General features: G+C 43.6%; 1 protein-coding gene across 1 annotated transcript in view; it reads left to right on the top strand.

Moving 5' to 3' along the window:
* PARP12 (poly(ADP-ribose) polymerase family member 12) overlaps nucleotides 1–23,185 on the top strand; it is a 38,808-nt gene that overhangs the window by 5,679 nt on the left and 9,944 nt on the right. The window contains exons 3-8 of the mRNA XM_060633932.3: nucleotides 802–1,102; nucleotides 2,619–2,720; nucleotides 9,698–9,821; nucleotides 14,064–14,259; nucleotides 17,874–18,015; nucleotides 21,281–21,377. Of these exons, the coding sequence (XP_060489915.1) occupies nucleotides 802–1,102; nucleotides 2,619–2,720; nucleotides 9,698–9,821; nucleotides 14,064–14,259; nucleotides 17,874–18,015; nucleotides 21,281–21,377 (962 nt within the window). The remainder of the gene's footprint in view (nucleotides 1–801; nucleotides 1,103–2,618; nucleotides 2,721–9,697; nucleotides 9,822–14,063; nucleotides 14,260–17,873; nucleotides 18,016–21,280; nucleotides 21,378–23,185) is intronic.

Raw genomic sequence — 23,185 nt, 5'->3', positions numbered from 1 at the left:
CTTCTAGCCTTTTCCCTTGGGGCTTCTGTCCCGAGTGGGGTCCCTGCGTATCTAAGTCTGGGTTCTGCAGCCCTCTGCTGCTTTTCTATCTCTTGTTCAGTGTAATGCCTATGAATTGAGTGGGTAGGCCCTTGGTGGTCTCTAGCCTGGTTCTCGTCTCTAGGAATTTGGAATGTAGAGAAGGAGCAGTTGATTCAGGTTTAGGTCCCAGCTTTACCAACAACGCAGTTCAACAGACATTGCGTGTGCCAGATGTAGATAGCTGGCAGTGAACTGGGACAAGCCGGTGAACTTCTCTGAGTTTCACTTTGCTCTTGAGAAATGAAAGGGCTGTATTTGGCCTTCTCTAAGATGCTTTAAACGCTCAGAGCCTCTTTGACCTTGAATTTCAGAAAGAAGGGAGATAGAAGCCTGGCTTAGGGAGAGTTGGTGAGTCAGTGGGGGAAGGGTGTAGGTGGAGTATATGGGTTGTTAGCCTCCTGCTATGTGAGTTATGTTGAATTGTCTCCTGGGAAGGGAGCAGCTCTGATCAGCTGGAAGTTCTTTGGATTTTCCCAGTGGAAAGGCTTGTTCTGCTCATTGCTGTCCACCCAGTTCCCGTTTTATCCAAGGGCATATGTTAGCAGTGGTCCATCTAGAGTGGAGGATGTTCTCAGAGCTGTGTGGCTTGTGTGGATGACGGAATCACAGCTTTGGCCAGATCTCTGGAGGAACTTCTTCTGACCGTGGACTGGTCAGTAGTGGGGTGGTGTCCTGTGAGACCTTCCTAAGCTGGTGTTTTTATTCCTTTTCTGTCAACAGATCTGCCTTCATTACAACAAAGGAGATGGACCCTACGGCTCTTGTTCCTTTCAAAAGCAGTGTATCAAACTCCATATCTGCCAGTATTTTTTACAGGGTGAATGCAAGTTTGGCACTGGCTGTAAGAGATCTCATGATATCTCTAATTCTGAGAATCTGGAGAAACTGGAGAAGTTGGGCATGAACTCCAATCTGGTGAACAGGCTGCCTTCCATATACAGAAATGCTCACGACATCAAGAATAGGAGCTCCACCTCCAGCAGAGGGCACCCTCCTCCTCCAGGCCCACAGGCCACTTCTGGTAAGGCCCTGGGCTGGGGCCCGTAGATTCCAGCTGGCCATTAATGGAATGTATGACTTTGGGCAAGTCACTGCTGCTTTTAGTAAAGTCAGTTGGTGATTCCTTCACCAGTGGGTGTTGTAAAGATGACTTGGAATCCTAGCCGTGAACAAGCAAGACAAATGCCATTTGAGGTTGACTGAATGAATTCCCCACAGGTCTGATCTACCGTGAAGGAAGCATATTTTAATTTCGCTCTCTTCTTGGCATGAATAAATGGGATTTTTTAGTCCCTGTAAATTTTCTTTGTTCACTGCTCGTCTTCAGCACCTAGACAGTGCCTGGTCCATAGTGGGCATGCAGGCATTTGGTGAGTGATTGAGCATGCTAGTATACTTTTTTTTTTTTTTTTTAATAAAGGAATTTGTTAACTATAGTGGCATTTAGGATTTTTAATAGACCACTTCCTAAAATATCAGTTCTAGGTGTTGCTAGGACTACCAGCAAACACACTTAACACTCTAATCTTTTAAATTTTTTTTTAAATGTTTATTTTGGAGACAGAGCATGAGGGAAGGGGCAGAGAGAGAGGGAGTCACAGAATCCAAAGCAGGCTCCAGGCTCTGAGGTGTCAGCACACATGGGGCTCGAATCCATAAATTGTGAGATCATGACCCGAACTGAAGTTGGACGCTTAACTGACTGAGCCACTCAGGCACCCCAACGTCTAATCTTACTTGATTTTGATATTTGATATTTAGAAATTGTCCTTGCCATATATGTGTTTTCTTTACATTTTCTTCCGTTATTTTGGGTTAATTTCTTTGAATAGTAGGAAGCTAGATGTAGACAGGTTTTGCTTTAAATAGATTTTTAAGAGTGTCAATTGGATTATGGCCTTAGAAAGGGAGGGAAGGATACTTGTCCTTGGGGAGCAAGGGAGGTTATTTCCAAGGCCCCAAAGGTGTGGGTTTTGAGGCCCACCCTGTGGATATCTGAAGGGCCCATAAAAAGAAAAAGGAAAAGAGTAACGTAATTAACAGGCGATACTGAAGAGAGAGGGTTTGCGAATGGGTTTTGTTTTCTTGTATTATGGTAGGTGGGTGCGGTGGTAAATGTAATTGTTAAGTAAAGTCTCATTGGAGCACTAGTAAAGATAAACTCTGAAATCAACTCCATGCCTGTTTTAAATTAAAATTCTTGCAATTAATGTGAAGTTATTAAGGAGGTTTCATATTAAGATTGGGAGCATAGAGCTGAGAAAAAAGAGCCTCTCCATGGTGTCCTGGATTTGGCAAGCAACTGTGTGGCTTTGGGTTCCCTGGCTCCTCCCCTAAAAAGCAGAGAGGGGGTCCACTTGTATGTCTGAGGGTCATTTTATCTCGAACATCATAGGATTTTGTGAGATTACCTCGCCTACTTTTGCCTTATGCAGGGAAGTGAATGCTTTTTTCTGTCCTTTGTATCTTGAACTACTCTGACTCCACACTGGAAGCTTTGGTGGATGCTGATACATCTCTGTGGTGTTTCCTTGTAGAAAGAAGAGATAGTTCAGGTTGTGTATCCCCAAACAATGCTAACCAGGAGGAGAATGATCAGATCTGCTTGTACCACATCCGGAAAAGTTGTAGCTTTCAAGGTAAGTCAGAGGAATCCCCTTCATCCGCTTGCAGGTGGAATAGCTGCTGTGTGTTTCAAGAGTTCTGCCCTAAGACCACCCCTCAGGGCCTCTCCCCCATCCGGAGAGGGTTGGGGCCTTCTTCATGATGGGCTGGTGTGGCACTTTGCCAAACCAGTTCTGAAGCGATTTTGTTGGGGAGTCGAGGATGGTAGGAATTGAGTTTCTTGAAATCAGACTGTAGATGAGTTTTGGGGAACGTAACTGGTTCATTCAGTGTCAAGTGTTGACCCTTGATCACCTTAGCATGAGGTCACAGACCTGCACAGATGCCCCGTCTAGTGGAAACAAATATAAGTGTCCCTTATAAAGGGAGGTTGTACACTTAGAAATGCTTCAGAAACCCGGAAGGCCCTCCCTGAGGAGGAGATGCCTGTGTGTGCTCTTGGGGAATAAGAACTTAAGTTGGGGGTTTCTCTCCATGGTCCCTCTTTTTTTTAATTTAAAAAATTTTTTAATGTTTGTTTTTTGAGAGTGAGCAAGCTGGGGAACAAGGGGCAGAGAGAGAGGGAGACAGATCCCAAGCAGGCTCCACACTCTCAGCAGAGCCTGATGCAGGGCTGGAACTCATGAACCGTGAGATCATGACCTGAGCCGAAACCAAGAGTCAGACATTGAACTGACTGAGCCACCCAGGTGCCCCTTCTCTCCATGGTCCCTCTTTTATCACAAGTAGCAATTCTTGTGTGTACGTGTTTGTCTGTATTTACTAAAGCTTTGTTTTCTTCTTATTGCTGTCCTGGGTTTTGACTGAAGAAAGCTTCCTTCTCAAATTCGGTGACTGCTCTTAAAAAACCACCACCAAACTTCTTGTTTTGTTTTCAGTCTTTAAAAGCCACCCAAGCAATTCAGGAATACTTTCACTTTGTGAAAGAGTCCAATAATACAGAGTAAAGTCTGAAGTCCTCCTTCAGCCCTTCCCAAAGGTAAACACGTGCCGTGTGGTTATGATACTTGTTTCGCATGTTTTTCAACAGATGGGAACATGTGATAGGTATTATTTAACCTGCTTCCTTCACTTAACATTGTGTCTTGAAGATTTCTTTCTACATTGGTATGTGTGCGTCTACCTTATTTTGAAAAACAACTGTAGTGTCCAGTAAGAGTGATGTTCCATTGAGCATCTGAGTACACATAGGTATTTCCATAGCTAGATTCCTGGAAATGGAATGCTAGCTCAAGAAATATGTATCCTATATGCATGTATGTGTTTAAAGTCAATTTTAGTGAGATATAATTTACACACAGTAACATTTTAAGTATTTAAAAATTTTAAGTATACACTGAGTTTTGGTAATAACAATTGGGGTAATGGAAGAGTTGCCTTATTCTAAAAGGGTCCCTTTGTCCTGTTGTAGTGAATCCTCATCCCCCCAATTTCCTGACCTCACACAGTCTCTGATCTGCATTTTGTCACTGTAGATTTGCCCTTTCTAGAAATTCATATAAATGGAATCATACAGCATGTATTCTACTGTACCTGTCTTCTCTCACTCAGCATGTTTTTGTGATTTGTCCACGCTGGCAAATCGGTAGTTTGCTCCTTTTTATTGCTGAGTTGTATTCTGTTGGATGGATTGAATACAATTTATCAATTCATATGTTGATGAACATTTGAGGTGTTGCAAGTTTTTGGCTTTTACAAATAAAACTTTTATAAATATTTATGTGCAAGTTTAATGTGGGTGTATGTTTTCACTTAAATTTTATTTTTGAGGTTTATTTTTGAGAGACAGAGTGTGAGTGGGAGAGGGGCAGAGAGAGAGAGGGAGACACAGAATCTGAAGCAGGCTCCCGGCTCCGAGCTGACAGCACGGAGCCTGATGCAGGGCTCGAACTCATGAACTGTGAGATCATGACCTGAGCTGAAGTTGGATGCTTAACTGACTGAGCCACCCAGGCGCCCCTGTTTTCGCTTCTTTTGAGTAAAGACCTAGATGTGAAATTACTGGAACGTATATAAGTGTGTGTTTAACTTTATAAGAAACTGGTGGGTATACCTTCCCACCAACAATGTATGAGAGTTTGATGCTCTGCGTTTTTGTTAACACTTGGTATTGCCAGTCTTTTAAACTTTAGCCATTGTAATTAATGAGTAGTGATATTTCATTGTGGTTCTAATTTGCATTTCCCTGATGATAATGATTTTTAACATTTTTTTTTAATGTTTTTACTGGGAGTGGGGCAGAGAGGAAGAGGGAGACTCAGAATCCAAAGCAGGCTCCAGGCTCTGAGCTTTCAGCACAGAGCCTGACATGGGGCTCAAACCCACAAACTGTGAGATCATGACCTGAGCCGAAGTCAGTTGCTCAACCGACTGAGCCACCCAGGGGCCCTGAACGTTTCTGCGCATGTACTCACTGGCCATTTGTATATCTTCAATGAAGTATCTGTTTAAATTTTCTGATTTTTTTTTATGATAGCTTGATTGAGGTATTGAGTGTAATGCACATACCATACAATTTACCCATTTAATAGTTTTTAGTATAGTTACAGAATTGTGCAGCCATCATTGCAGTTAATATTTTAGGACATTTCATGATCCTCGAAGAAATCCTGTACCCATTCTTCCTGCACCCCAGCTCCTGGCAACTACAGGTTTACATTCTGTCTCTATGGATTTGTTTGGTTATTTCATGTAAACGGAATCATATAATACATAGTCTTTTGTGACTTGTAAAAAGCTTATTTATTATGAAAGAAAGCGTGAGTAGGGAACGGGCAGAGAGAGACGGAGACACAGAATCCCAGGCTGGCTCTGCAGTGTCAGCACAGTGCAGGGTTAAGACTCAAGAACCTTGAGATCTTGACCTGAGCTGAAATCAAGGGTTGATGCTTAACTGACTGAGCCACCCAGGTGCCCCCTTGTTTTGCCCATTCTTTAATTGGATGGTTCGATCTCTCATTATTGAGTTGTGAGGATTTGGTGTATTATTTATACAAGTGGTTGTGAGATGTAGGTATTGAAAATAAATTCCCCCAGTCTGTGGTTTTATGTTCATTTTTTTCTTTTTTTCTCTTTTTTTCAAAATTTTACTTAAATTCTAACTACTTAACATATAGCATAATATTGGTTTTAGGAGTAGAATTTAGTGATTTGTCAGTTACAAATGTTCATTTTCCTTATGGTGTTTTTTTTGAGGAATAAAAGTTGTTTTGTTTTTGTTTTAGATGGTGGGAGAGAGCATGGGAGCAGGGGAGGGATGGGGGAGGGAGGGAGAGAGAGAGAGAGAGAGAGAGAGAGAGAGAGGGAAAATCTTAAGCAGATTCCACACTCATCACAGTCTGACACGGGCTCGATCCCATGATGGTTAGATCGTGACCTGAGCCGAAATCGAGAGTCAAACACTTAACTGACTCAGCCACACAGGCGCCCCTTGAGGAATAAAAGTTTTAATATCAGTGAGGATTTTAGTATTTTTTTGTTTTATAGTTTTCTTGTGTCTCAAAAATCTTTGCCTGTTCCAAGCCTCTGAAAATGGCGCCATGTTTTTTTCCCCTAGTTTTATCGGTTTCACTTTTACAAATTGAGGTCTAGCTGTTAATCTATATACTCTAATAATTATTTCTTGGGTATTTTTTTTTTTTAATATTTATTTATTTATTTATTTATTTATTTATTTATTTACTTTGAGGGAGTGAGTGAGCATGAACAGGAGAGGGGCAGAGAGAGAATCTTAAGCAAGCTCTGTGGTGACGGCAAAAGGCCTGATGTGGGGCTTGATCTCATGAACCATGAGACCTCGACCTGAGCCAAAATCACAAGTCTGATGCTTAACTGACTGAGCCACCCAGGTGCCCTGGTATTGGCTCTTCTGTGTGAGTTAGCTTCCTGTCTGTGTTAGTCTTCCTCACATGTGGGGTGACTCGTGGTTACCTACTCCAGAATTCAGTGTCTGCTGGTGATGTGGATTCTGATTGAGGCTTAATGGGGAAGGGGCAGTACATTTTGTGCGGTGGCTTGGGCTGCTAGTGTGTATCCTTGGAATGGGGTGGGAGCTTTGATGGCCCTCTTACATGCTTGTCTCTCTCCAGAACTTACGTTCACAGTCACATGTTCTGTGGGACAAATAGCAAGGTTGCTGGGCACAAGCAATGCACAGAGGGAGTTCCTGCTCTGGTGGGTCCCATTTAGTCTCATTGTGAGTGGCAAGGTGTCTTTCTTGCCTTTCATTACGTGTAACTCTGAGTTTGTTAGGCCACTCTCCCCAGTATTTCCCCTTTCCATGGTAGATCTCTTCATATCTTGCAGGGGTTTCTCTCTCTCTATCTCTCTCGGTTTCATTCTGTGTCCTTCATATTCTTAGGGATTCTTCAATAATTTTGGTCTTTTGATAGCACTGATTACTGTTTTTCCAGCATTTTTCAATTTGTTCTTCTCTCTGGTCTATCATTTCAAGTGATGTAGGGAGAGAGGGGATATGGATGTGGTACTTTGCCAAATTAATTTGTTTTTGCGACTTACCTTCCAGAAGGCCTAGATTCTAGAATGCCACAACAAGAGGGGAACGTTAGAAGGAGGGAGAGGAAATCGAGAAAGGGGACAGGTGGACCAGAGAAGATGTGGCAGAGAAGGGGACTCATCAACTGGGACTCCACTTTAACCAGCCACTGTGGCTGCAGTGGCCTGTATGGCACCTTCTTTTCTTAGGCTTGAGTGATGTGGTCTTCACGTTGAGCTCACATTAAGAGTTGGAAGCCTGGGCCTGCAGTCTTTTGACCACAGAGCCTTCCCTGTGCCCCTGTGTCCTTCCCAAGGAAGTGTCAGCCTGGAGGGTGGTAGGTGGTGTGCCTTCTTTGAAGGGGATCTTCTTTTTTTTTTTTTTTTTCCAACGTTTTTTTTTTTTTTTTTTTTTTTAATTTATTTTTGGGACAGAGAGAGACAGAGCATGAACGGGGGAGGGGCAGAGAGAGAGGGAGACACAGAATCAGAAACAGGCTCCAGGCTCTGAGCTGTCAGCACAGAGCCCGACGCGGGGCTCGAACTCACAGACTGTGAGATCATGACCTGAGCCGAAGTCGGACGCTTAACCGACTGCGCCACCCAGGCGCCCCCGAAGGGGATCTTCTTAAGGAGAGAGTTTTCAGGCTGTCCAGGACTCACCTGAGCCGAGGTATATAGGTGCAGTGACTGAATGCTCCTCACTCTGATCATTCCCTTCGTGCCCTTCAGGGAGGGAACAGGAAATCTTACGTGGTTATGACCTCTGGACCATAGCTGTGCTCTTACCTATCCAGGTTGAGCCCTTCATTATTACTGTATTGTGCATATCCCTGGTAGAGTCCAAGAGGTCTCTTGGCTTGGTATGAGCTGTCCACGCTGTAACTCTGGACAAGTCAGGATATCCTGAGTCCCCAGAGTGGCTGAATCCAGCCTTGGTGAACTTGGAGGGGATTTCCTGGGTTGAGGTGTCTCTTGTGCCCTGAGTCTTGGCTGGGTGCTCTTGTCTGTCCTGTCTGCCTGGCATCAGGCCTAGCCTTTGACACCTTCAGGCAGCCTGCCCACCTTCCTCCATGGTCCTGGACCAAGGTAACTTTTGTAGATCCTGTGGGAAGGAAGTGGCATTGAGATATGTCTGAAAAGCCTGCATACAATTTTAGAAAGTTTTAATTTTTTTCAAGTGTCAAATTAGCCATGCTTCATTGTTAATATTTTGACATATGAGTTAAAAACATACAAAGGACAGCCAGTAAGAAATGTCTCCCTCACACCTCTTTTTTCTAGCACCCAGATCCCCTCTGGAAGCAGTCATTATTACCAGTTCCTTGACTATCCTTCCATGAAGATTTTATATGTACACAAGTATATATGTCTGATCAGTTTCCTTCTCACATAGGTGCACTGTGCACACTGTTTTGTATCTTTTCCCACTTAACCAGACATTTAATTTTTTGGAATATATTCTTGTGGTTCAAACTTCAAAAGAAAACAACACAAGTCTTTCCTCATAACTTTGTCCCTGGCTACCAACTTCCCCTCTGCAAGGAATAATATGTGTATGTATATGTATTTAGAGTATTTCTCATTTTTCTTTTCTACCTTTTTACCCAAGTAGAGGCGTTTTGCACCTTTTTGTGTATCATTCTACCTAATAACATATACCTTGGAAGTAGGTCTGTGTCAGAGTGCAAAGAGATTGCTGCTGCTTTTCTTTCCAGTGTGCCTTTCCTCGGTGGGGATGTACCAGAATTTCATATAGGATATTGAAAAGTAACAAAAGTGTCAGGTGCATTGCAGGTGAGGGGCTGGCATGAGCCAAGGCGAGGCAGGCAGAATGTGCTAGGAGTGACAGAGGTCCCAGGGTGCACAGGGAAGATGTAGGGGGAGCACCTGGCTTGAAACTGTAGACCTGGGCCATTTTGTGTGTTTTGGCAGGGGCAGGGCAGTGTATATAAATACCTTCAGGGATGATGTGGGGGTGTGTCCAGGTGGTGAGTATGTTAGCAGCCAGAAGATCAAAGCAGGCTGGAACCACACTGCTGACCTGCCTGTGGTCAGATGTATCGGGGTTTGGATGGGTTTCTAGTAGAGATGAATCTGGTTCAGTTTTTAGTGTGACTGCTACCTGTCCACATGCTACATGTAGAGTGATAATGGGTGATCACACTGCCTCCCGCGGTCTGATTGACCTTTTCATGGTCAGCTGCTTTGCGCATGAGATGAAATTCAAATGTAATGTTACCTGCCAACATACGTATTTTTAAAAATTGATGTAACGCCCTATTAAAAGGGGAGATGTAAAACGGAAGTGCGTATAATAAAATACACAGTATTTCAGTATTTAGATGCTCAGGTAGGACTGCACTAAAAATAATGCCCCCACAGATCTCCAAAATGTTCCCAGGTCAGTGGGCATCACCACCCCCATTGAGAACCATGGGCCTGGGTCATGCTATGTATTGCCAAGATGTCTTACTTCCTAATATTTTTATTTTAGATAAGTGCAATAAAGTTCATTTCCATTTGCCATATCGATGGCAGTTCTTGGACAGAGGCAAATGGAAGGATTTGGACAAAATGGAGCTTATTGAAGAGGCATATAGCAATCCCAGAAAAGACAGGTATGAAATACATTACTGGTGTCTGCTTTGTGACTGGGCTTTTGTGTGCAGTGTGGGAAGTTTAGACACAACAGAGTTTAGGTTTGATCACACACACACACACACACACACACACACCCCAATAAACAGCTTGGGCTGGAAATTGGAAGTTACTGTTCAAACTGTGGATTGGTGCCTTTATCTCCTTCAGGGAGGAGCTATGGGGAAAGGAACTGGTGGTACCAGATAAGTTTTGAATTACTTGCTGCTGGGATTGATTGCATACATATATCCACATTGATTAATGCAGAAAAGCGAGAAGCAGTCATTTGTGAAATTTTAGCCTTTGCATGTAATGTCATGCAGCTGAACTGCTGTTTACTATTCAGCCTTTAACTTTTTAATTTTTCTGTGTGTGTCCCAGTATTTTCACTTAGTTGATTCAGAATGAATAGGGAAGTCCGGGGAGCCTTATTTTCAAATACTTCACCATATCTTGGATTGAACTTGCTAAAATATGTTGCCATGAAGAGAATTTAAGCCCACTCTTTTTAAGGTGGAAAAAATAAATTTGTGCTAAGAGTGCAATTGTGTGCAAATTGCTGCTAGGGAAGTATGTGGAACAAATGGTTCCCCTTGGGAAGATGCATTGGCTGACTCCTCCCCTCTCTCTGTTTTTCTGAGGCAGAATTTACACATAGGGAAGTGCACAGATATTAATCATGTAGTTCAGTGAGTCTTGATGAATGCATGCGCTCATGTAACACTCTCATCCAAATAGAGATCATTTTCATCGCCGTAGAAAGTCCCCTCCTGTCCCCTTCCCATCAGTGCCCGCCCCCAGGCCACCATTGTTTGGACATCTGTCACCACAGGTTAGTCTTGCCTGTTCTTGAACCCTGTCTGAATGGAGCACACGCTCTACCACCACGTCTGGTGTCTTTCTCTCGGTGCTTTGTGCTCGAGTCTCTGCTTGTCTCCTGGTGCGCGTGCGAGCGGGCTTCTGTAGCCTGACGTTTGGGGATGAGAGTTCTGGGAGGTAGGCTGGCTCCCTCTTCAGCTCTGCCCGGTGGTGCTAAATGGTCGTGCCACTTTCCACACCCGTTCGGTCTGTGGTGACCGTGTCCCCAGCATTTGGTATTGTTCGCATCTGAACGTTTCGCAGCCTGGGGATTTAAAGTGGCACGTGGCATCTGCGTTTGCAGGTCTCTGGGTCCTAATGAGGTAATGTGTCTCTTCACCTGTTTATTGGCCACTTGAGCTTCCTCTGCTGGGAAATGTCTGTTCTTGTAGTTTGGCTGTTTTGTTGAAGGGGAAGGTTGTGTGTTCAGTTATTTATTTAGTTTTAGGAATTCTTTAAATTTCTGGATATTAAATGTGCGTTGAAGATAAACTCTTCCTGTCAGCTTATGGTATATTTTAATATAGATAAGTATTTATCCATCTTTTCCTTTACGGCTTTTACTTTTTGAGTCATAAGAAATCTTTACCTATCCCAGGACTGTAAGGAAATTTTTCTGAATTTTCTTTAAAAAATCTTCACGTTTTAAGGACTGTTTAATCTTTACCCTGCAGGTGGTGAAATACGGGTCCAGTTTCATTCTTAAGCAGATGAATCACCGGTTTTGGCAAAACTACTTTTTAAAACTATATTTAATTAAAAAAATATAAAATTGTGGTAATATATACATAACATAAAATTTGCCATCTTAACCGTTTATTTTTATTTATTTTATTTTATTTATTTTATTTTATTTTATTTTATTTTATTTTATTTTATTTTATTTTATTTTATTTAAAGAACACGGGAGGGGCAGAGAGAGAGAGAATCTTAAGCAGGCTTCACACCTTCAGCGCAGAGCCCAATATGGGGCTCAGTCTCACAAACCTTGAGACCACGACCAGAGCCAAAGTCAGATACGTAACCAACTGAGCCACCCAGGCACCCCTTTATTTTTATTTATTTTTTATTTTTCTTATTCTTCTCATTTTTATTCTTATTTTTGAGAGAGAAGTGGGGAGAGGGAAAGAGAGAGAATCCTAAGTAGGCTCCACACGTAGTGCAGAGCCCGGCATGGGGCCGTATCCCGTGACCCCAGGGTCATGACCTGAGCTAAAACCAAGAGGAAAACACTCAACTGACTGAGCCATGCAGGTGCCCCATCTTAACCATTTTTAAGTGTAGGTTCAGTGGCATGCGTTGCATTCACATTGTTGTACAGCCATTCCCATCATCCATTTCTAGCAGTTATTTTTAAACCCATCAAAACTGAGCCCAATTTGGCAGTGTTAACACATTTTATAGCTTATTTTCAGGCTGGTGTGCCAAATATCACTTGTTTAAGTAGGCCAGCTCTGCACCTGTTTCTAAGTGCCACCTGTGTCAGGCACTGGATCAGCGAATACACCCACTGGTCCTCTCTTCTTGTCGTTCACTGGTCGGTCTGTCTCTGCTTCAGTGCCACACTGTCTTAACCTAGTGGAGCTTTAAGTGTTGGCATCCGGTAAGGCAAATCCCTGTCTTCTCTTTCTTTGAATTGCCAGGGCCCTTGGTCTTTTGCTCCTCTTCAGAAATTAAAAAAAATTTTTTTTTACATTTATTTATTTTTGAGAGACCGAGAACAATTGGGAAAGGGCAGAGAGAGGAGACACAGAATCCGAAGCAGGGTCCAGGCTCTGAGTTGTCCGCACACAGCCCAGCGCAGGGCTCGAGCTCAAAAACCGTGAGATCTTGACCTGAGCCGAAGTCGGATGCTTAGCTTTCTGAGCCACCCAGGCGCCCCTAGAAACTTTTAAATGTCATTGGTTTTCACAAAAATCTCTGTTGTGAGTTTTGAAATTAATATTGCATTGACTTGGCATTTCTGGGGAACTGACACCATAATGATGCTGAGATTTTTCTATTCATATACATGATAGCATGTGATTATTCAAATCTTTTAAAATATCTTTCAGTGGTTTTAATAACTTCTCCATTAGGGTCTTGGATATCATTTGTTAGAGATTTAATTTTTTTTCCAGTTGTGCTGAGATGCAATTGACTTTCAACACTAGAAGTTTAAGGTGTGCGGCATAATGACTTGACATACGTGTATATTGCAAAATGATTATCTGGATAAGTTAACATCCATCACTTCATATAGTTACTAAACAGTTTTTTTCCTGACAATGAGAACTTTGAGTTTATTCTCCTACCAACTTTTAAATATACCGTATAGCATTAACTGTAGTCGTCATGTTACACGTTACATCCCCAGTAAAAAAAAATTTTTCTCTGTGCTGATGTATAGAAATGCAATTGACTTTTGTCAGCTGTTGTATCTGCAACTTTACTAAGGTATCTGAACTCAGAGGACTCTCTTGGTAATGTTTGAATTATCTGTATAGTTACCTATATATTCTAGATAATCTATCTAGACATTAATATTTGTGAATAGCATTTTAATTTCATCCTTTTTTATTCCTCCCTCTCTCCCCCTCTGCCCCCTCTCTCTCCCTCTCTCTCCCTTTCTCTCCCACTCCCTCTCTCTCCCTCTCTCTTCTCTCTTCCTCTCTCTCTCCCCTCCCCCCCCCCCCCCCCCCAGACACACACATACTCAACTCACACACAATGCTGAATTTGGATGGCCAGTACTTAAGATATTTACATTCATATTTGAGTAAGATTGGTCTATAATTTTTTCATATTGTCTTGATCTGGTTGTTATCTTAAGTGTCTACCCTCATGAAGATGAGATTGGGATGGTTTCTTTTCTGTTTTCTGAAAAAATTTATGTAAAGTTAGAATAATTTTTTTCCTGAATGACCATGTGTCTATAAGAGTATCTAGGCCTAATGTTTAATTTGTGGGAAGATTTTAAACTGCTAACCAGTCAGGTTTTCTATTTTTCTTGAGTCAATTTTGGTAAACTTAATGATTTTTTCCAGGAGTTTGTTCATTTTATTTATTGCTAAACTAATTGTCATAGACTTGCTTATAATACCTGTTTTAGTGTCTATGACATTTTTAATTTTTACCTTTTATATTTCCAATATTCTTTTTTTCTTATCAATCTTGCAGAGATTTATTGATTTAATTAAAAATTTTTTTTATAAGAACCAACTTGTACTCCCCTCCCCCCACTTGGAAACATTTTTTCCCCTTAAGGTACGTGTCACACTGATGTTCACATCTACCAGCTGAGCATCTAGAAGACCACAGGTAGCACCTGAGTGTTCGCTTGACTGGTGGAATTTTCAGTTTACCTCTCACTTCCTTTGCAGGATCCTCTGTGCCGAGTCAGCCAGCAACTTTCACTTTGACTGTCTAGACTTTGACTCCATGATGTTTGGTGCTGCCCCAGCCCGCCGCCTCTCCACAGCCTCCTCGGTTACTAAACCTCCACACTTCATCCTCACCACTGACTGGGTTTGGTACTGGACTGATGAGTTTGGTTCTTGGCAGGAGTATGGAAGACAAGTAAGTGTCATGGAAAGAGGGCAGGTGTTTTCTCCTGAGGGCCCCCGATGGAGGAGCCATTTCAGACATGAGCACAAGGATTGTTCTGGGGAGTCCTTGATAGAGACGAAGAGCCCCAAATCCTCCTGTGACTCACTTGCTTGGGGAGAATTATGATAAAACTAGCTAGTTGGGAGTTCTTCTGTATGATTAGGTATCTGTTGGCCTCATGAGAACATGGCCTAGTGTACATTATAGTGAGAGGACATTTCTTCATTGGTTTTGTTACATGGGATAGAAAGATGCCTCCCTTAACTGTTGAACAGATAGCTCCAAAGCAAGTGTCTGTGTGTATAGGAGACTTGTGTAGCTGCAGAATAAACTTTAAGGCCCTTTGAAACTAGCTTCTGACTTCTCTGTAGCAGCAACTTCATAGAACGTGGGCAAGTGTAAGAAAATTGATTTATTTCAGGTATTGGTTTGGAATCTGGATCTCATAACTGTTGCTGTCAATTATTTGAAGATGTTCATGGCTGGATCACATTAAAGGGAACCCTCTGGGTGCCTGTAGAGGTACAAGTATAGGGAGGTCACCATTTCTATAGGAACAGCTTTCCGAAATGAAAATTGGGATACGTGGTCTGATAGACATTTGTACTCTTCTGTGTTTTATAAGGCTGTATTAAAGCTTTAGTTTCTAATTTTGACTTACACCTAGGATATCTTTTTCTCTGGGAACCCTGTAATTGAGAGCTCCATGAGAGCAGGGAGTTCTGTCTCTTTTGCCACACATGTGCCCTGTGTGGAGGACTCTGCCTGTACCCTGCAAGTTCTCAGGTCATAGATGTTGGTGGGTTGAAGGACAGAGTAATTGCTGCCCCACGGCCACTGCTGAGTTGGACATGGTCACTCTCAGCAGTAGCCTTGCTTTAGCCCTCATACACTTCTTCATTTCTTGCAGGGCCAGCCTTTCCTCATTGGCTATTCTGTCTGCCCTCTTTCCCACACATCTCCCTCTCCTTCCTTGCCATGGAGATATGTTCAGGGAGGCTCCCCAACATTGCTCTTGGTTTGGTCGGGAGCAGGAGGGGAGAGGCCATGCCTGGTATCGAGGAGGGGGATAGAATGAGGGGCTGGTTATGTTCCATGAATGGAACTTCTCTGGTGACCTGATGAAGGAACTCATGGCAGGTGAAAAGCACTTAGCAAATGTGACTACCTCTCACGTTTTTGCTTTGTGGTGTGTCCCCCTTCTCGGGGAGCTGAATGAGATGACATGAGACCCTAAGGGCATCCCGTGAAAAAGTAGGATTCCCTAGGTGACTTGGCAAACTGCATTATCACAACTTTAGGAAGTGAGGGCCTTCTTCCTCCAAACAACCCACACTCAGGGCTTTACCTTTTTTTTCTCTATGCTGTTCTTCATTTACTCTGTATAGTCAGAGTGTATAACTTCACCTAGAACATTGAGAATCTCTAGGAATGACCTGTATTTGGGTATCATAGATGTGCTACATGATGGTGGGGCGCAGATGCACGTGTGTGAATTCAGTGGTTATTGGTTGTGCGGTCTCATTTGGTACCATTGGCTGAATCGCCTCATAGGGTGACCTGTCAACTCCAGCTCTTCTTTCCCATACACTTCTGGTGTCATCCTGTATTTGGATTTCTTTCTTAGTTTTCTGCTAATTGCCAGTTTAGGACCATTTTCTTTTGATTCAGAAAGCTAGGTTCTTTTCTGCCCAAGCTCAGGAGGTACAGCCAAATTTCAGTCCAAATTACCTCCACCCTATATTAATTTCCTAAGGCTGCCATAACAAAGTACCACAAGCTGGGTGGCTTAGAACAGCAGTGACTTACTGTGTCACAGCTGGATGCTGGAAATCGAAATCAAGGTGTCAGCAGGGCCATGTTCCCTTTAAAGCTTGTAGGGAATCATACTTGCCTCCTCCTAGCTTCTGGTGGCTTCCCTGGTCTGTAGGTTCTTCAGTCCAGTCTCTGCTTTGTCGTCACATGGCCGTTCTCTTATAAGGACATAGGTTATGTGGATTAGGGGCTCACCCTACTCCAGTATGATCTCATCTTAACTAACTACATCTGCAGTGACTCTGTTTCCAAATAAAGTCAAGTTTTGAGGTACTAGAGTTAAGATTTCAGCATATCTTTTACAGCAAAGGAGGTGGCATAGTGCAATCCATAACCTAATCTTGTGTATAAAGGTGTTACTGTCCAGGCCCACTGAATTTTCCTGCGTTAAACTCAATGTCCCTGAGGTGTTGGGCTCCAGGATGCTTTACCCTGACCTGTATCCTTTTTGGATCATTCTCAACAAGCTGCTCATGTTGATAGACCTTTTGAGTTAGCACCCTTTCCTGTGATCTGCTTTGCCTTGATCTAAAACCTCTACAGTTGTTCTCACCCTTTTGGGCCTGAACAACCCATTCATCTCTACATGGAAGTAAAGACCCCTGTTCATTCCTTCATTTTCCAGGATCTAACTTGTGTTCCTGTTACTTGTTCATCTAGCCACCTTTCATGGAGCGCTGGCAGGACATGGGACCTTGCCGGACACAGCCCTTACTGTGCCATAGAAACTGGCAAACGGCCATGGGCCCAGGTGCCAAATCTTGTGGCATTTGCAGCCTTTGCCCGCTCCCTCCTCACCCTCCTGTCTCATTCCTCCTCAGTCTCCTTCATGGGCTTCTTATTTCCACCCTCCTTCTTGAATGTTGGGGTGTCCCAGGGTCCGGCCCACACCTCCATTCTTCTGACGTTAGTGGCCACCTTAAGTGGTCTCTCCACGTCTGTCTGCAGACCAGATTCTTTGAACTTGAGACTGATGTATCTAGATACACTCCTAATATTTCTGTGGCACCTTTACTTTTTGTTCCAGGCACTGTGCTGAGTGCTTTGCAGGCCTTATTTTAATTATTTTCCTAGTCCTTTGGGGATGGGATGGCTCTGTGGAATCATGATAGGAGTATGATTTAAGTTTTCTTCCTGTTCTGTTGAGATAGTGGAGGTTCAGAGAGGTTAAAATAACTTGTCACAGTTATGAAGGAGCCAAAATTCAAGCTTGGTCCATCCCCAAATTTTAGATGGCTTGGAGGTAGTTGGATAGAAGTTGTGGGGTCAAAATGGATGATTGAAAGCAGAAGAGCTTCTCCAAGGGCCCAGAAAAAGAAAACAGGAAGACTAAGCTCTGACTGCATGGTGGTGGGTACAAGAATGGGCAGAGAAGAGGCAGCCATGCTCTGGCCATCCCTTCATGCGGATTGGAGAATTCAGCGTTGGTGTTCACCTTCCCTTGAATGGAGGTGTCATCCGTTAGGAATGAATGCTGTGTCTTATTTTGCTGCCATCCTGGTTATCTTGGTATGGTTAGCCAGGATCTGCATTTACTCCCTTTCATTTTCTGGGCAGCTTTTGGAGGCGTTTGTGCTGGCTTCTCTTCTGTGCCTCCCTCTCCTGCCGCACCCCTACTCCCTGGCTCTTCTCTTCCAGCTCCCCTGCCTCCCCCATGACACGAATATGCACCATGGTCATGCCTGCAGTGTGGTGTGGGTAGCACCCAGCAGCTTTCCTCATCACTGTAGGTTCTTGGCTTCACCAGGCGTCTGGCTTTTCCCTTGTAGGGCATGGAGCACCCCGTGACCACCGTCTGCAGCAGCGATTTGGAGAAGGCCTACCTGGCATACTGTGCACCTGGGTCTGATGCCCAGGCAGCCATTCTGAAGTTCCAGGCTGGAAAGCACAAATACGAGTTAGATTTCAAAGGTACTTCCTGACCCGCTGCCCCCACCCAGCAGGGCTTGGCCATCTTTTGGCTCTGCCTTCTCCACCTGCACCCTGGAAGAGGTCCATGTGCACACTGAGGGCCGGGAGAGAAAAGGAAAGTGTGGTAAGGGTGGTCCCTGCTCCAGAAGTGCTACACATCTGGAATGGGAGACAGATGATGCCAACCCAGTGGGATGGAAGAGAAGTTGCCTGGGGAGGGGGTGGTGAGAGAGGACCCCGAGATGAAGACAGGGGCCCGAAGTTTGGAGGGATGGGGGTGGTCTGCATGCGTGCCATGGTGGTGGGCCTGTAGGCCATGGACGACGAGTCCCTCTGGTCTAAGGGTTAACTTGAGTCTCTGATTCCTGTCATAGCAGTTCTGCTGTGTCCTCCCTCGAATGGCAGCTCCATGTCATTGTCTCAGTAGGCACCTGTGGCTTAGGTGGGCTGCAGATTAAACACATGCTAGATGCACACTTTCATTAAAAGTTGCTGGGAAGCAGATTATCCTGTGCTCCAGATGTTCTGACACTAGGCTTTAAGTGACTTGTCCTGGTTGCCTTTGCAGACAGACAGAAACAGGCCAGATACTCTTCGGCCAGTTCATGTAGTGACTGATTTTGGAGAATTCCTTTGTTTAAATTTTAGTTTTTTTCTGTAGCTTCTCTTAAGACGTTTTCTCTTAAGGATTTATTAGTCCAGCTGTGTTTAACTCAGTTTTGCCTTACATTTGTTTATTTTTTATTTATTTTTTAAATGTTTTATTATTTATTTTTGAGAGAGAAACAGAGTGCGAGTGGGGGAGGGGCAGACAGAGAGGGAGACACAGACTCCAAAGCAGGCTCAGGCTCTGAGCTGTCAGCACAGAGCCCGATGCGGGGCTCGAACCCACAAACTGTGAGATCTTGACCTGAGCCGCAGTCAGATGCTTAACTGACTGAGCCACTCAAGTGCCCCAACATTTGGTTTTTTTAAATGTTTATTTTTGAGAGGGAGAGAGTGCAAGCTGGGGAGAGGCGGAGAGAGAGGACAGAATCTGAGGCAGGCTCTGCACTGTCAGCAGGGAGCCTGACATGGGGCTTCAGGCCACAGACCGCGAGATCATGCCCTGTGCTTAACTGACTGAGACACCCAGGCACCCCTTGCATTACTCACATTTTAAACTCTGAATCCTTCTGAATGTTCAGTCCTTTTAAGGGGAATAACTGGGCCTTCATTTAAATATGGTTTACTGTTTTCTCTATTTCTTCTGGATAAAGGGCAGCAAAGTGTATCTGGTGAATTATCCTAAAATCACTTTACCTGCCTGCTGTTAGCCAGTTGTTTTTCTTGTGGTTGTGGGGCTTATCCTCTTGCTTAAGGTAGAATCGCTGCCCCCTCGACTTGCCCTTACAGAGAACTTAAAAGTTTCTTCTGCTCTGCGATGAGAACTGCTTACCAGCCTTCAGTCTCTGCTGGAGAACACCAGCCGTACATCAGGTGGTTTGCAGTCCACAGTCTGATAGGGTACAAATACACTAAAGGGGACAGCGAACTCCATGAGGATCAGGTCTATACGGCTAGCACCCATCTGACTGCTGCTGGCAACTGTTCTTAAGTATCTGGAAAATATCAAAACCAGAAATGTCAGATGCAACCTTGATCATTCTCACCCTGGGCCACAGCCCCAGGGGACGTAACAGAAAATCAGGGTAAGGGTAGGAAAGAGCACACGAATGCAGTTTTCTGCAAACTGCAGGAAGAAGCGAGTTCACTCCAGACTGACCCAGGCTCATGCGAGTAAGGAGAATTACTTTTGTTGATGGTGGAGAACAGCAGCCAAAGAAGTAGTTTGAGATGAGTTAGCTTCCCGTCTCACTGCCTCACTGAGAGGTGTAGTGAAAGCAAGTCTCGGACCCAAATCTGCCAGACACATTTATGAACTAAGTATTATTAGGAAACAAGTACATTTAAGAAACACACACAATAGGTCAAATGATTTGTACTGTAGGATTGAGGGAGGAGGAGGAAGCCTCAGGGAGGTGGTGGGGGAAGACTCAGTATTGTCATTTTAGGGACTCTTGTTATAAGTGCTGCTGAAGGCCACTGCCAGGGCCAAGATTCCAGAGGCAGAATTCTGACAACTGTTAGCTGGCAACAGATGGGTAGAATCCCAAAGGTCAGGCTTGTGTAGGGACTCAGCCTATGTATCCCTGGTAACGTAAGTTAGAGAAAATGTCTTATTTTTCCCTGTCCACGGGAGGGTCGGGAGTGGGTCTGACATACATTTAGCCAGTCTGCATATCTTGAATCATTTCACTAGTGAAAGCCCATTTCAGATTCATCATGATGTCAGTCAACAGGCCAATAAAAACCCATGTAAGTGTGCTAATTATTGATGGGGAGTTGAGTGGTGGACAACAATGGGGGCTGTGGTAGCCATGTCTGGATTATGGGTTCTTGATTAGAATGTGGGGGACCCCCAAAGAGTGCCTGCTCTTGACGACCACCTGGGCTACAGCATGAGGGACACACATCTAGGTGATAACTCAGCATAGGTTCAAATGCTGTAATGTAAGTTACAGACCTCTATAAGTTAGTATTAAGTGTTTTTTAAATGAAAAAAAGTTGTTTTTGTACTCCGGGTTCAGAAAGTAAGACTTGACAGGGTTTTCCTGGTGGGTAAGGACATGGAATCTAGCTCATAGGCATTTGTGATTTTTCAACTTGAGGGTCAGTGTCATCCCCCCACCCCCACCCCCGCCCGCCGCCAACCCTCAGGATAACCCTGAGGGTTTTGGGGTGGGCATGGGGCAAGAATTTTGTTTATTAAAGATGGTACAGGTTTAAAAGGTTTAATACTGCTATGGAATCAGTTTAGTCAAATTAAGAAAAAAAGCCATAAGAGTAAAATTATTATATTAACTAAATCCCACTGGCTTAAGATGTAGTAATTTAGTCTCAGGCTGGGCTGAAGGTTTTTTATATCCAAGCTGGGAAAAATTGCTAAGCAAAATAATAGTTTAAACAAGATTGGAAGGAACAATTTAAAAGTACTCATGTATAATTGTTATGTCAATTACTCATCATTCATGTGTTCATTAAACCCAGTCTCCTAAGGATACCTATTTTCTTTATGGATATTTGAAATGTGAAAATTGCTTTATTTCTTAGCAGACTGATCCTATACTACACATTTGGATTAGTTTTCCAGCCCATTTAGTTGTGTTTATAAAACCTTGCTGTCCTGTGTGCGTATATACATTTGGTGTTTTTTTTTTTTCAGCCTTTGTTCAGAAAAACCTGGTCTATGGCACAGTCAGAAGGGTTTGCCGGAGACCCAAATACGTGTCTCCCCAGGAGGTGAAGGTGAAGCAAACCTGGTAGGTGGCATGTGTGTCAGTTGGGGTGTGCTGTGCTGCGTGTACAGAAGACCTACTCAGACCAGCCAGCGCAGTGAGAGGGTTGTTGGCTTCCGTAACCGAAAGTGCCCACACTCCTGTCTCTGCCCAGCCCTCCTCCAAGTACCTTTTTTCTTAAAAAAAAAATTTTTTTAATGTTTATTTATTTTGAGACCGAGAGAGAGACAGAGCATGAATGGGGGTGGGTCAGAGAGAGGGAGACAGAATCTGAAACAGGCTCCAGGCTCTGAGCTGTCAGCACAGAGCCCAACACAGGGCTCGAACTCATGGACCGTGAGATCATGACCTGAGCCGAAGTGGGATGCTTAACCGACCGAGCCACCCAGGCGCCCCTCCTCCACGTGCCTTTGTACTTTCCTTCACTGAATGCCAGAGTGCTGGTATTAATATCAGTGTTCTATAAAAGGTCTGAGATTTCATGAACCCGAAAAATCAGGGTACACCTAGCACATTTCGGATAGAGAAATATTAGCATGTATTACAAGACTATAAAATATAATGCAGGTTTATAGAGAGGTGAACATTAGAGTATTATACTAATTACCAGATTAATTTTTATTTATTTTTAATGTTTATTTTTGACAGAGAGAGCGAGAGAGTATGAGCAGGGGAGGGGCAGAGAGAGAGAGAGAGAAGGAGACACAGAATCCGAGGCAGGCTTCAGGCTCTGAGTCGTCAGCACAGAGCCTGATGCAGGGCTCAAACTCACAAAACAGTGAGATCACGACCTGAGCTGAAATCAGTGCTTAACCAACTGAGCCACCCAGATCAATTAATTTTTAATAAAGCATTAAAGTGACAAAGCAACCACAACATATGTTTTAACTTTAAGTGTGCCAGTAATGTTACTGAGTCATAAAGGTACTCTTGTGCAGATTTTTCCAGAAACCAAAAAAGTTCTTGACTTTAGACTGATTTGAGAGAATGGTTAAGAAATATTAATTATATCACTCCTAATATTTTCTCTCTGTTTCTATCTTCATGTAACTTTCTTTTGTTATAACTTGGAAGGGATCTTTTCAATAGCTCTTTGGGTTTTTTGTCTTTAGTCCCAGAGTTTTTTATTGATAGTGAGCTATGGTTTTTGCTTCTGATAAAAGCACATTGTTCTTTGTTCTCCATTTGCATCACGAATGAATGGCAGTTCTGATGCCAAGTCACCTGTAGCAATTTGACTCCTGGCATCCATATTCCACTAGTTGGGAAATGCTTTGAACCAGAGAATTATCTTTGTAGGTAGGAGATTGGTGATACACAATTATAAGGCTGTTAGTTGTGATCAGCGTAGACTCGAACCTGGCTCATCAGGTTTTATTTTCAGTTGACTAGTTGAATTCTAGACTTGAGTATTTTAAAATGTTAAAGTAATAGAAAACTAATGGAATTAGATCAATAAAAATCCATGTATTTCAGGACTTGAATCTTATGGGATACCAAAAAATCAAAAATGGATACTTGAAGGCACTAACAGGCCAGCTTCATCCTCAGAGTGGGTTCCCTTACAGCTGCCAGAAGCCATTAAGGTAGCGCCCTGCCTTGTAAGCATTTCAGAGCAGGAGAAGGCCCTTCTGCGGCTGATGGGGGTATATTTATGAGCTTTGCTCTGATCAGACTTCCTCTGAACCACTAGTTTTAGGCTTGGTGCAGATGTGCCAGGGGATAGGAGCTGGGCAAGGGGTCCTTTCTCTCCGATCCGCACGGCCACATGATGGGGGAGAGGAGCCTGGCTGGCAAGAGATACTATAGTACCAGTTACATTCGGGTGTGTC

This window comes from Panthera onca, chromosome A2, assembly GCF_046562875.1.
Source record: "Panthera onca isolate mPanOnc1 chromosome A2, mPanOnc1 haplotype 2, whole genome shotgun sequence".
In the NCBI taxonomy this organism is placed as follows: Eukaryota; Metazoa; Chordata; class Mammalia; order Carnivora; family Felidae; genus Panthera; species Panthera onca.
The sequence above is the reverse complement of the archived record's forward strand: the minus strand, read 5'-3'. Positions and strand labels throughout refer to the sequence as shown.